General features: G+C 36.1%; 1 protein-coding gene across 2 annotated transcripts in view; it reads left to right on the top strand.

The window, feature by feature from the left end:
* The first annotated feature begins 524 nt into the window (after nt 1–524).
* Nucleotides 525–13236, top strand: part of LOC139133537 (glutamate-rich protein 3-like) — a 43720-nt gene continuing 31008 nt past the window's right edge. For both annotated transcript variants that reach the window (XM_070700201.1, XM_070700200.1), the window contains exon 1: nt 525–699. In XM_070700201.1, coding sequence (XP_070556302.1) covers nt 680–699 — 20 coding nt within the window. In that variant the 5' untranslated portion in view covers nt 525–679. The remainder of the gene's footprint in view (nt 700–13236) is intronic.

The raw sequence follows: 13236 nt of genomic DNA, 5'->3' as shown, positions 1-13236 counted from the left end.
CTTGCAACAGCTTTTCCATCCCTAGTCGATGCAAAACAATTTCCTATAAGTATAATTCACAGGTGCTTTCATTGCCAGTATCCATTACATTTTCTCAGGGCTCTGCCTGTTCCCCACCTTCCCACCATCAATCTTTCTACCAAATTCTCCACCCTCACACAGTTCGTATACATCTGTATGCAGTTTCTTGTGTAGGTATTCATTCGTCAACTCTCTCTCTCTACAGGATGATTTTTGTAAGATTCCCCAAACTGAATATTCTAAACAGAATACTATCGCGTAAATATATTCAGTTTTTGAGAATTTTTCTTTGAAAAATTCCCACTGTTGATCAGAACTCGGGGTCGGAACAGTAGCGTAGGACTCTAGTTTACAGCTTGCTGAAGAAGCGAGATACGCCATATGAGGGCGCACCTCAAAGCATCAATTAAGACTAACATAAGTGGTCAAGTAAGATCTTTATGGCTACCTAGCGCGCTGTTCGATAGCCCGCGACATTAAAAGTCACGTGACTTCCCTGGTTACGCAGATCTGTTGATTTGCCGTGGAGGCACACTGCCAGAGTAGCAGTCCAATGGAGTGAAAACAAGTGGAGAACCAGGCTAAAGACCACCCCATCCCTTTGTAACCTGTATTTTGTTACCTTAGTTTTGTTTGGTGTCTGTGTCCGAAAGTCAGGATGTCGCACGTCGACGTAGGGTAAGTTTTTCGAGGGTTTGTCGATTGTGTGTGCTTGTATTTTCACCTGTGTGTCACCCCTCTTCTTGGCCGACGCTGCTGTCAGAAAACCATGTTTGTGCAGCCGGCCCCGTCCATTCCATTGGCGCATATTACTCTCCAGAACAGAGGAATATTTCTTCTTGTAAGAAATAGTGACCAAAGCTCACCATATATTCAACAAAAACGAAGGTTGCACATTTGCGTTGTAAAATTCAACAGCGATTGTTTTGCGGATCGCGCGTCTAACCCGTCACAAGCGGGACGTCGACGGCGCCGCGTGAACTAATGTTTATTTGAATAAATAAAAGATGCCGGCAGTTGCCACACGCTAGGTGATAACGTGTTTGTGTCGTGAAGTTGGGTAAAGCTTGAACATTTTTCGATTGAGTCGATAAATTTTCTTCTGTCGCCATCCGTGATTAAACAAAATTAGGAGTAAACTGAAACAGTGAAAGTGGCAATCCTCGAATGCAGATAGAGTAACCTGAAAGAGGAGTGAACGACCTTTTACAACCCCCAAGGGAAGGTTGCACTGAGTAACCATAACTTTACAACCACCTCTACGTTTATGGTACCGTTGTCAGGTATTGTACGAATTACAGGTGCACAAAACGCCTCTTCAGGTAAAAAATTCTCCAGTCACGACCTGGTTCAATCAATCACGAATAGAACTATACTGTAATTCAATTCGTGAAAATGATTTCTGGAAATTTATGAAGACATTCTTACACAAATCATAGAGTATTGACATTGTCCTCATTTCAAAATGCTTCAGAAACATTTATATTTAGTTTTTAATATTTATTGTATATTTGTATAATTTTTTTAGTACACACACTGTGATTTGTACACTTTGTATGGTATCAAATTTTAATGACAGCGCATGATAATAATGGTTTCATGCTCAGGTGGGTCACCATATTTTAAGTTCTTTGCATGTTGGGTAAAGCATGCAATGGATGGTTATTTGGTGTAAAAAAATTTGCTTATTAGTTGCTGTTTACCATCGTCATTAAAAAGCCTTTCAGTCGTATGTGTGACCATGGAGGTACGTGTAGGAAGGGACCTACTTGGTGTCACAGGCTGGTCCAGACAATTTCACCATACAGTTTTGGAGATATCCTTGCCATTCATGCTAGTCATGTTCTACACAGCATTGTTTGAAAATTTCTAGAGGAGAGATCTTACTGGACCCTGATGATTATTACTAAACATGATGAGTAGTTTTGGCTTCAGGGATCAATGCCCTGGCTGCATTGTTGCCAACACAAAGATGGTACATAGAAATTTCTAAAAATACAATTGCAGGTACCACCATGTTAATGTCACTTTATTGATTAACACTACAACTTAATGCTTTTGTTTTAATACACCCTGTAGTACCTGCAAAATAGAAAGGTGGCAATGAAATTAGCATGCTGGTAGCCAGGGTAGACCGTAGACTTTGTTAACATTTTGTACTGTATACATTTTTATTAAACACCATTTTTTGTCAGCAAATTTTCAATTTACATGTTAATGTTATCTTTCATCTTATTCTCTGAAGTGTACCCTTCCTCTTGAATGTGTTTTGACAAACTTCCAAATGTTCATGCAGAATTTTAATCAAGTTCCCAACAAGTATTGCCACAGATAGAAGGACTATTTGTTTTCACTTTTTGCATGTTTTAAATCACTACAATGTACAGAATAGAAATGATGCAGAAATTTGTATTCTGTGCATTGATTTGAAAAAAATAAGCAAAATTTGACAGATATTCACTTTTGTCAAATAAATTTTCACAGTTTTTGTTTTTCAAGACAGAATAGTGTTCACTGTGCTGTGTAATATTTATTTCATTTCATTCATATTGTAACGTTTGTTGCTTGGAAATCCAGTGACATAATGTTTTGCAATAATTTCTCGTGTCTTATTCCAATGCAATTGATACGTTCTTTAAAAATAAAGGAGCAAGACAAGATGTGAGAGGACTTCCAAGCAATAAATTCTTTCATTCTGCCAGAATCACAGTTTTGAATCACCGGAAGCCAGGAGATCAGAGTCCAAGCTGTGCTGACTGTTTTGATGTTGTCTTGGTTCATGTTGACAGCAGTAAATACAGTACTTTGGCAACAAATAACAACTCTTGATAAGGATTAGTCGCCCGTCTATGCCGTCAAATTCACCCACTGACAGGAGCTTATGTAAACTACGTCTGTATGTGTAAATGTCAAATTTCATTGAGTTTTAGCAATGACCCAAAAAAACCACTTTGTAGCCTGATCTTCTGGCATTGTGTTCATATTTATTTTGTATTTCATTGTTTAGAAAGTAATGAATTTGGGCATAAAACGGTGTGAAAAGCTCAGAGAGTCTCAGTTTGGCAACTTTGGTGTTTGTCATCTGTCTCCCTGTGCCAGTTGTATGGTAAAACTTTCAAGTAATTATACGACAAGAAATTGAAGGTGAAACATAAAGTCTCATGATCCCCATTTCTCAACCTTCCAAGAATGAGCCTCAGGGACAGATATTTGTAATATTCTTTTGGCGTACAACATGTAGCATACGAGTAAAATAAAATTCTCATAGGCTTAGTTTTGTAAAAATCCAGAATCCCCCCTAGAGATAACACAGGGATAGTGATGATTTCGAATTTCAAATATCGTTAAATATCAAATAATTTGTTTCTCTAGTACACGGTGTCCCCTGAATTTTATTCTTGATTTTGAATGAGAATGGTTGAAAGTTTGCTTGAGGAAAGTTTGAGGAAAAGTTTCAGTATTTCAATTTTGAGGCTTGAGCTACCTTAACCTGATCACCATCCTTCCACCAACATAGAAGCCATAATGGGTCAGACCAAAGCAAATACTCAGAAACAGAGACTAAAGAACAAGAGAGGCCACAGAATAATCATGTATAATTATTAAATATTGCACATATAATACAGTGTACCTCTGTGTATATATCTCCATATGCTGAAACTTAGATACTAACTCCTAGGCTCAGAGAAATCTAGAGATGTTGTGCAGAAGCTTGTAATCAAAGAATAGGTGTTCTACAGTGCAAGTTATGTATAATGACACTCCATGAGGGCAGTAAACTGTTGTTGGATATTTGCATTCCAGGTTAGTCTCACCTGTCATAACCATTAAATGGCACATTTGAAAAAAACTTGTGCCAGCAGGTTTCAAACCCCTATGGTGTTAGCCCAACCAGCCAAAGCAAATCGTAATGAAAGCAATTTAGAAAGAAAAGCCTCTGAAAGAAGAAAAGATTTTTCTGCCGTAAATTACTTAAATAGCTTACATTTTCTCCCTGACTTGAATGCTTAAACAGAAAATGTCCACATTAGCAATGTGTTGTAAAGGTTTCGCTGACCCATCATTCTTCTTCATTTGAAGCTTACTGTGCTGTGCAAATTGCTGATGAAAGTCGGTGTTTGTCACGCTTGCAGGCATAAAAGAATTGCTTTAAAATACTCCTCAGGTGCCGTTGCCATATATGGCTATGTAATGCATCAATGCCTAATTGTTCTCTGTAACTGACTGAGACTGAAAGTTGTCTATACGCTGAAAATTGTGTAAACTTTCACATATTTTACTTTAGGAAAGGTTTTCAACAATGCTGGAAACGACTAAAACTGTGGTGTTCATTTTGGGCTCCATTAAAATTTTATTTGCTACCTTGAAAATATGTTCTGATCAGTCTGATATTATCCTTGTAGATCTGATAATGCACTTGTAAAAATTACAATGCAATAGCAATAGGGTTTAATCCAAAATGTTATCATTAATATGTGATAAAAAAATTTCTTAAATTTTCGACAAGACTTTTGGAATTACACCTACATGACTGACATAAATGACACCATGGTAACATCTGTGTCATGATGGGAACCAGAAACACGTCAAGGAATCTGATTGCTCACTACAATGATGAACACTGGTGCAGAACTGAAGGCATTTGTCCAAATTACATATACCTTTGGCATTTCTCATCGATGAAATGTTTCTATACAAATATTCAGTCGTTCCAGACTTGTGTCTTGAAGTGGCCAGACCACTTCATAATAGGTCAATGTAAATTACAAAATATTAATCTGAATGAAGGTATCGGTGTATTGGAAGCCAGATAACCGATCACGAAAGAATTCCTTCTGTTGTTATGCGTTCAGACATACCGGTACTAGATTATTCACAGGTGTTGCATGCTGTTTCAATATGTGAAATGTGCTTTGAATTTTGTCGGAAGCAAGTAAGCCTTTTTGTCAATAGCAACTGATATAGCTGTGTGTGGTATTCGATGCACAATTTGCCAGTTTTTCAGTTGATTTTTTGTTGATAATGATAATGTCACTACCTGTAATTTCTTAAATATGTACCTTATCAAGTTTCTGTCTGCTTTTTTGCATTTTTTTAGTGCAGTTGTAAACTTAAAAAATATGGCATACCTCAAATGCTTGAAGGCCCTTTTTGATGAAAACAAAAATTAATTTGTTTTTCACATGGGGCGATGACTCAGATTTGGTCATGTGTAACATTTTGATCAATTTTCTACACTTTGTACATAAATGCAATCAGGTGCCATCATGAATTAATATTCCTCCGTAAACAGACAGTCCACTCTGTCAACAGACTTGTCAATGAACCGGAACCCAAACTAATCTGAGTGATTACCCATGTTTCATGTTTGTAAATAATTAATGTTACATTTTACGTTCCAGATGCAATGAAACCACTCTTGCCATTTCAGATTATCAATTTCACTGGCATGTAGACAGTGTTTTATGTTATTAGTAAATTAAATTTGAATAATTTATAAATTTATAATTTATATAAAGCAAAAATTTTTACAAAAATGCAATCCTGTTAATACCAGAATCCATTATTACTCTGTGTTATTTGCAGTGATGAAATTTCAAATTTTCCATGTTTTTTTAAATACATGTTTCCATAAAGAAGTGAAAAAATAATGACGTCCACCTGTGAATCTCTTCTTTTAGTGGCCAATTTTCAAGCGGTAAAAGTTATGGTGTTTGTGTTGACATTGTCAAGTTTTTATCATTTCTGATCGGGAAGAGCATTGGAGGAGTCACTCCCTGAAATGTTAATGTTATTATGTCGAAAACTCTCTCTCAAAAAAAGATGAACAGCCGAAGATTCCTGACTGGATAGTGAATTAATGTAGTGCACGCCTCAAAAGTGAAAAACTTCCACTTTTGCTCAAACTGTCCTCAATAAAACCTTCAGCCATTCTATAACCAAGCAAAGAATAAAAATCAGGGGTCACCGTGCAAAGTTTTGGACTGAGAAACAAATTATCTAACATTTACACATATTTGAATTTCAAAATGAAATTTTCGATTTTCCAAAACCAAAGACAGTGAAAATTTTTCTAATTCCAAAAACTTTAACCTGTTCACCCCTGATTCCCTGTAAACAGGTCCACAGTCACCATTAACAACAATGGGTTTAGGCCAAACCATTGCGGTGAAAGGGTTAAAATAAGCATCCATGAGTGGTAGACCGGAACAATTTGAGAGTTTGAATATCTATGCCTGAGGCTCAGTCCACCTTAATTACCGCACTGTGAACATGATTAAGGGTGATGTTTTGAAAGTGTACTAGTACTCAGGTGTTTTAGAGTGTTTTACTGAATTAATTTTTATATTGTACAGGTATTTTAAAGCACTTCTTCCTGAAATCGTTTAATAATTGGCCTTTAATAAAACATAAGGGCTATCACCGAAGAGCAAACTGAACAATACAGTTACTATACCCCAAACCAGTCCTAGTGACAACAAGTGCAGTATTTTCTTGATTTACAGTGAAAGCAAGGAAAATTATTTGTGTCTCAATTTTCAAGTATTATATAGTGGCTTTGCTTAGGTTGGCGTACTGCAGTCGTCGTTGAGGAGGCCAAATGGCAAATTATCAAAATTGGCCAAAATTCCATTTTTTTATATTCAAAAAAATAAAATACTAGGCCTCACTCCACATTTTGTATTGATTTTACAAATATTTGAATACAGGCTAATGGACTGAAGGAAATGTGATTCCTGTAATGCAAAAAAAAAATAGTTTTTTTGCTAATTTGAAAGCTGTTTTTGTAAAAGTTGGGGTTTTTATTGGTCGATAATTAAAGTTAAAATTGTCTTTCTCACCTTTTTTCTATATTTTGACAAACATATATCATTGATCACAAGGGCCAAGGGTGAATTTTGTGAATAACAGGCTTCAAGAGTAAAATCTTGAGTGTGTAGATCTGAAAATGTTAAGACAATGGTTCAAGGGAGGGTCCCTGCCTTAGTAAACACCCTCGGCGGGCGAAGTTGATGTGCCTTGTCAACGACTGTCTTGAATAAATACACAGTCTACTGTCCGACTTCCTACTCAGATAGAATGACAGGCAGTGAAATCCCTGAGCAGCAAGACTAATTACAAACCAACCATTGAAAACATGCAAATGTAAACACAAATGAAATTGGAAAAGTATTGCCTGGCAAGATTCAATAGTGAGAAATGAAACAAACAATACAATTAAACCATCCTATCAACATTGGTTATATAGTGCTCTCATTTCATGGTACCTGATACGTTAATATTCAAAAATTGGACATCGCCATAGCACAAAAAAAAGAAGACAAATTCTACCTTCTATAAATAATCAAGTTGACAGGAATAGTTGTTTTTTCCCTGTCTTGCATATTTTGCCCAAAATTATTGTTTGTTTGTCATACATAGTTGTGAAAATCATTTGACAAAAGGAGAGGAAAGGAAGTGTTTCAGGTCCCATATGGCTGAAATTGCATTTTGTAATTAAAGCAAACTGTTGATACACTGGTCTGTTATGAACAAAACTGGCATAAACACATTAGTTGCCATGAGCATAACCTTTAACCATAACGCCTATGACACAAAAATAGATACATGTGACAAATGTTTTGTTGCAGTAGTTTTTAGTCCCCGCGGACGAGTCCGGCGGGGACTTATAGATTGGGTCCCGTCCGTGTGTCCGTCCGTCCGTCCGTCCGTCCGTCCGTCATCAACAGTTTCTCAGACACTGCTTAACTGATTTTGTTCAAACTTGGCACAAAGGCATATCACTATGACCTACAGATGCACGTCGATTTATTTTGTGATACGATCAAATATGGGCGCGAGGCGGCCATTTTATTGTGATTTTTCATGTCTTTGGACCATAACTCAGACATCCTTGAGCACATTCTGCTCAAACTTGGCACAAAGGCATAACACTATGGCTTTCATATCCATGTCAAATTATTTCGCGATATGTTTCAATATGGGCGCGTGGCAGCCATTTTGTTGCGATTTTTCATGTCTTTGGACCATAACTCAGACATTCTTGAGCACATTCTGCTCAAACTTGGCACAAAGGCATAACACTATGGCTTTCATATCCATGTCAAATTATTTCGCGATATGTTTCAATATGGGCGTGTGGCGGCCATTTTGTTGCGATTTTTCATGTCTTTGGACCATAACTCAGACATCCTTGAACAGATTCTGTTCAAACTTGCCACAAAGGTATAACACTATGGCTTACATATGCATGTCAACTTATTTTGTGATACAATCTAATATGGCCACGAGGCGGCCATTTTGTTTGCGATTTTTCGTGTCTTTGAACCATAACTCAAAGATCCTTGAACCGATTCTGTTCAAACTTGACACAAAGGCATAACACTATGTCCTACATATGCATGTTGAATTATATTGTGATACGATCCAATATGGGCGTGAGGCGGCCATTTTGTTGCGATTTTTCATGTCTTTGAACCATAACTCAGACATCCTTGAACCGATTCTGTTCAAATTTGGCACAAAAGCAAAACATTATGCCTTCATATGAACACCAATTTACTTCGTGATATGATCCAATATGGCCGACAGGCGGCCATTTTTTTGCGATTTTTTCATGTCTTTGAACCATAACTCAAACATCCTTGGATTTGGTTCAAACTTGGCAAAAAGGCAAAGCACAATGGCATACATATGCATGTATCAATTAAGCTTGCGATAGGATCCAATATGGCTGCAGAACTGCCATTTTGTTGGAATTTTGCATGTCTTTGAATCGTAATTCAAAGGTCATTACACCCATTTTGTCCAAACTTGGCACAAAGATCAAGCACTATGGCATACATATACATGTCAATTTACTTCGTGACATGTTCCAATATGACTGCCAGATTGTCATTTTTTCCAATATCGCTGTCAGATGGTTTGGATTTTTTCATATCTTTGAGGCTTAGTCATATGCAAATATTCTTCAACCAATGTTGTTGAGACTTGGTACAAAGATAAAGTACTATGGCATACATACGTATGTCTACTAATTTTGTGCTATGATCCATATGGTCAATAGACAGCCATTTGATTAAAATTTTGGTGTGATTTTTTTATGTCTTTGAAACATAAACATCGGTCACTGTCCCTCGATTGACTGATTTTGTTCAAACGTGATACAAGATAAAAATACTATGGCTGCATTCTTGTGCACATTAATTTGTTTCATTATATGATCCGAAATGGCTGATTACAACAACATACCCGATCCCATACCATTTCGAAAATTCCACCAAACCATGTGTATAGTATGTGCCATCATGACACTGGAGGCAGTAAGGGCATCGTTATGTGTGATGTAATCAAAAGTTCCTTGAGTGGTCATTACCGGCAGAGATGAGTCATTTATTGAACGTTCCTCAGATTACTTTATTATGCAAGTCACAGGCCTGATGCACCCGTTACATCAATGTCATTCCACAGCTACCTAGACCACAGCTACCTAGACACCAAAGATTATAACAAAATGGACAAGCGGGGACTGTGTCATCAACGATGACTTGTTGTAATATATGCTGCATTCTTATCGTAGCTTGATTTTGTAGCTATCATAATCGCATTACTGACAATAAATCAATGCATTTCAAGATGATAAACATCCATCATGTACATTCTGTATGATAAACCTCTGTAAACTGAAATTAACCCTTTGAGTGCTTTAATTTTTCCCACCAAAATTTTAGAGCAAATTTTTACAAATTTATGAACTTTTCTATAATTTTTTTGTAATTTTGGGCCAAATGGACATCATTTTGTTTGCTACAGTTTTTTATCAAAATTTTGGCAAAAATCTGAAAAAAATTGACTGAGGTATATTTTTTATGAGTGACAAAAATTGACTTTGGCACTCAAAGGGTTAAGGCACCAAAAATAAACTCCAGTCGCCAGGGATTAGTTTGAGAGTAAAAACTGTTCTATTGACAGTCGTTGCTGTAGTTCCTGGAGATTATCAGCAATCATAACAACAAACAGTCTTGCAGGATTTGTAGAAAGTGGTAGAAAGCTGATACCTTAATGGACAGGTGTTGAGACGCACACAAAAGCCTTTGGCAAACTGACCAGCTCTTACCTGTAAAAACTCTGTAAAGAATCAATTTTGCCATCACTTTGTTGTCTGAACTTCTTCAGACATAAAGAAAGTGAGAACAAGCTGAAAACCAAGGAGGAAATCCTCACCTTTTAACACGGTTTATGAAAATTATGTACTCTCATAAGTGCTTCAGTATTTCTTTTCTTTCATGATATCATATTTTAGTCTCGTACATGTCTGAGCCAGCCTCCTCAGCCTCCCCCCAACACACACACCATTTTTTCCTTTTCATAGGTGAAAAATAGCAGGCCATTAAGTAAAGTCTAAACTTTTGAGCGAAATCACAATGATATGTATATTTGTTCATGATTTTAGATTGTCTTTTGCCTTTTATCCCTTGGAGTGCTCAGTCAATTTTGTCACCTAATGAAATAAAACCTAGTCAATTTTTATTGTTTTCAGATTTTCCCCTAAACTTTGATCAAAAACTGTAACCAATGCAAGGTGATAACTATTTGGTCCAAAATTATCAAAAAAATAACAAAAAATCCACAAAATCTGGTAAAATTTTGCACTTAAATTTTGTCAGAAAAAATTACAGCACTCAAAGGGTTGATTTGGATTGTTGCGTTCCTATTTCCTAGCTCGTAGCATTTTGCAACACAATACATGTATTTTCAAGTCTTTGCTGCAATCAATGGATTTATCAGGGCGTCACAGATTTGATGTATAAGAAACATTGCCCCCTCACAGCCTGAGCATCAATCGTCACCATGGAAACAATTCCGGTTTACCTATTCACTGTTCTGTGTACACTGACCCCCACTAGCCTTTATAATGGTGGTTGGACCGAAGCATTGCAACCAGAATAGGGGTGAAAGGGGTGAAAACACTGAGGTGGAGGTCACAGGGTTAAACTCAACTGATTACCACTTTTTGTTTGGTCCATTGTTGCCTTGTAAAGTCTGATAACACCCTGTGTTGGTACGATTGGTAGTTGTCAAAGAATATTGCACCCTGAATGAAATCTTTCATCACTTGAGTTGGTGTACTCCAGATGTATTCTGAGTCAGATACTGTATATATTTGATGTCCACAAATGTAGGTTTGACAAAGTGGTTATGATAAGACACTTTACAAAACTGTTTTATCACATTGTGTTATCTTTTGTATGCATGCCAAAAACCTGTAGACATGTCTAGACTAGTCAGATTTTCAGTGAACCAGACACCCATACATGTCATCGCAGTGAATTACATATCTAGCTCCTTTCATAATCTGCATGGTTCAAGAAACTGCTAAACATTTTACTCAGTGACGAAAATTCGATGGAATCTTGGCAACAAACACTTAAAGTATTTATGCTGTCTGAATTTGTAATTTATACTTTACAGCATGCTAATTAGTTTATAGTGTGAAGGATTTTTTTAGCTACAGTCGCACAATATCATACTTTATCAGGATAGGATATTTGTTTGTACCAAACACCATTGCTGACTTTTTCATTGTATAAACTGTATTGATATTTACAAAATCAAATGACAAACAAATTTCAATGTGTCAGTGTTCATGTATACACGTACATGCAATGCGATAACAAACACTCTGTTGCCAGTCAGTCGGTTTTGTCACCATCTTGTTATTTTGGAATTGACTGATAAAAACAATAAAGCACAGTAAGAAGCGATACAAACTCTAAACATTTATTTCAGGAGGGATGAAAAAAAGGGATGAAAAAAGGGCTGAAAAAAGCAAATAAGAAACATTCGTGTTTCAAATGGTGGCAGAAGATAGAACTGTTATTTATGTGAAAATATTGGCAACCCATTGGCTATGCAAATGAGATCTCTCATTGTGAACAGGTTGTGTTGACATGAAGTGACAGTTTATTAAGTTCCTAATCACGGACAAAAGGCACATTGCAAATAAGCTGATCACAAGTGGCACTATTGAATACTGCTCATAGAATTTTTACTGCCATATTTAATTTCCGTGTTCTTGTAAAGGTAGAATGTGCCTTAGGGACAGATATTCAGATTCGCAAATTTTCCCAAGACGTTTCTGGTTAACCACTTGCAAGGGCTCATTTTAAAGCTTTTCGAAGTAAGAAAAATATTTACTGTCACAGTTTTTTTTGAAAATTAAATTGTATTTGTTTCCCCATTGAGTAAATACAGGGATGGCAGCCATTTAGAATTTCAGTTATTGGTATTAAAATGCTGAGTAGTTTGTTTCTTTAGTTTCAAACTTTGCATTATGACCCTTGATTTTTATTCCGTATTTGTTAAAAGAACAATTGAAAGTTTCATCAAGGAAAGTTTGAGCAATACTTTAACCCTCTGAGTGCTGTAATTTTTTCCAACCAAAATTTGAGTACAACATTTTACAAATTTTTATGAATTTTTCTGTAATTGCTTGATAATTTTGGACCAAATGGACATAAAATTTCATTGCCTACAGTTTTTTATCAAAATTTTGGCAAAAATCTGCAAAAAAATTAACTGGGGTACATTTTATAAAGGCGACAAAAATTGACTTTGGTTCTCAAAGGGTTAAGTCTTTTACGTTTGAGATGTGTACTACCTTACTTTACCTGCGAGGAAACTTAGTTATATACTGTATACAAATTGTTTAAATCGTAAAAATCTGTATTTACTTAATCATACGAGTGCACAGAAGTTTTGAAATTGAACTTGTATCAGCATTTTGTATTTTACTTGTATGTAGCAATCCTTTCAGTAAACTGAATCATACATAATAATTTTCAATAATATTTGTTCAGTGTTAGATTAAACTGGAAGGATTTTGTCTTGTGAGGACGCTTCATGATGTTGGGTAGCAGGTAGTTGAGCGCCCTCGTAGGGGCTGAATGTTCAGTCAAGACTAGAGTGTGATCTTTTAAAGATACGTGTATTGATAAAAAGGAGAAAACTTACTGTAGATTTTGAATTTTTTGATCAGAATTTGGAATTAAGAAATCCTTGTTCTTTATAATTTATATCTAGAAATGCGTTGTCAGTTGTATCAAAGGGATCATCTTTAGGTAACATGTTGTTATTGTTAATTTTTGAATATTCTTGTTTCACTCAGTAAATTGTGATAGGTCAGGAATAATGACTTATGTAATGAGTCAGCAT

Source organism: Ptychodera flava, chromosome 5, assembly GCF_041260155.1.
Source record: "Ptychodera flava strain L36383 chromosome 5, AS_Pfla_20210202, whole genome shotgun sequence".
Lineage (NCBI taxonomy): Eukaryota > Metazoa > Hemichordata > Enteropneusta > Ptychoderidae > Ptychodera > Ptychodera flava.
This window is presented reverse-complemented; position numbering and strand designations above follow the sequence as displayed.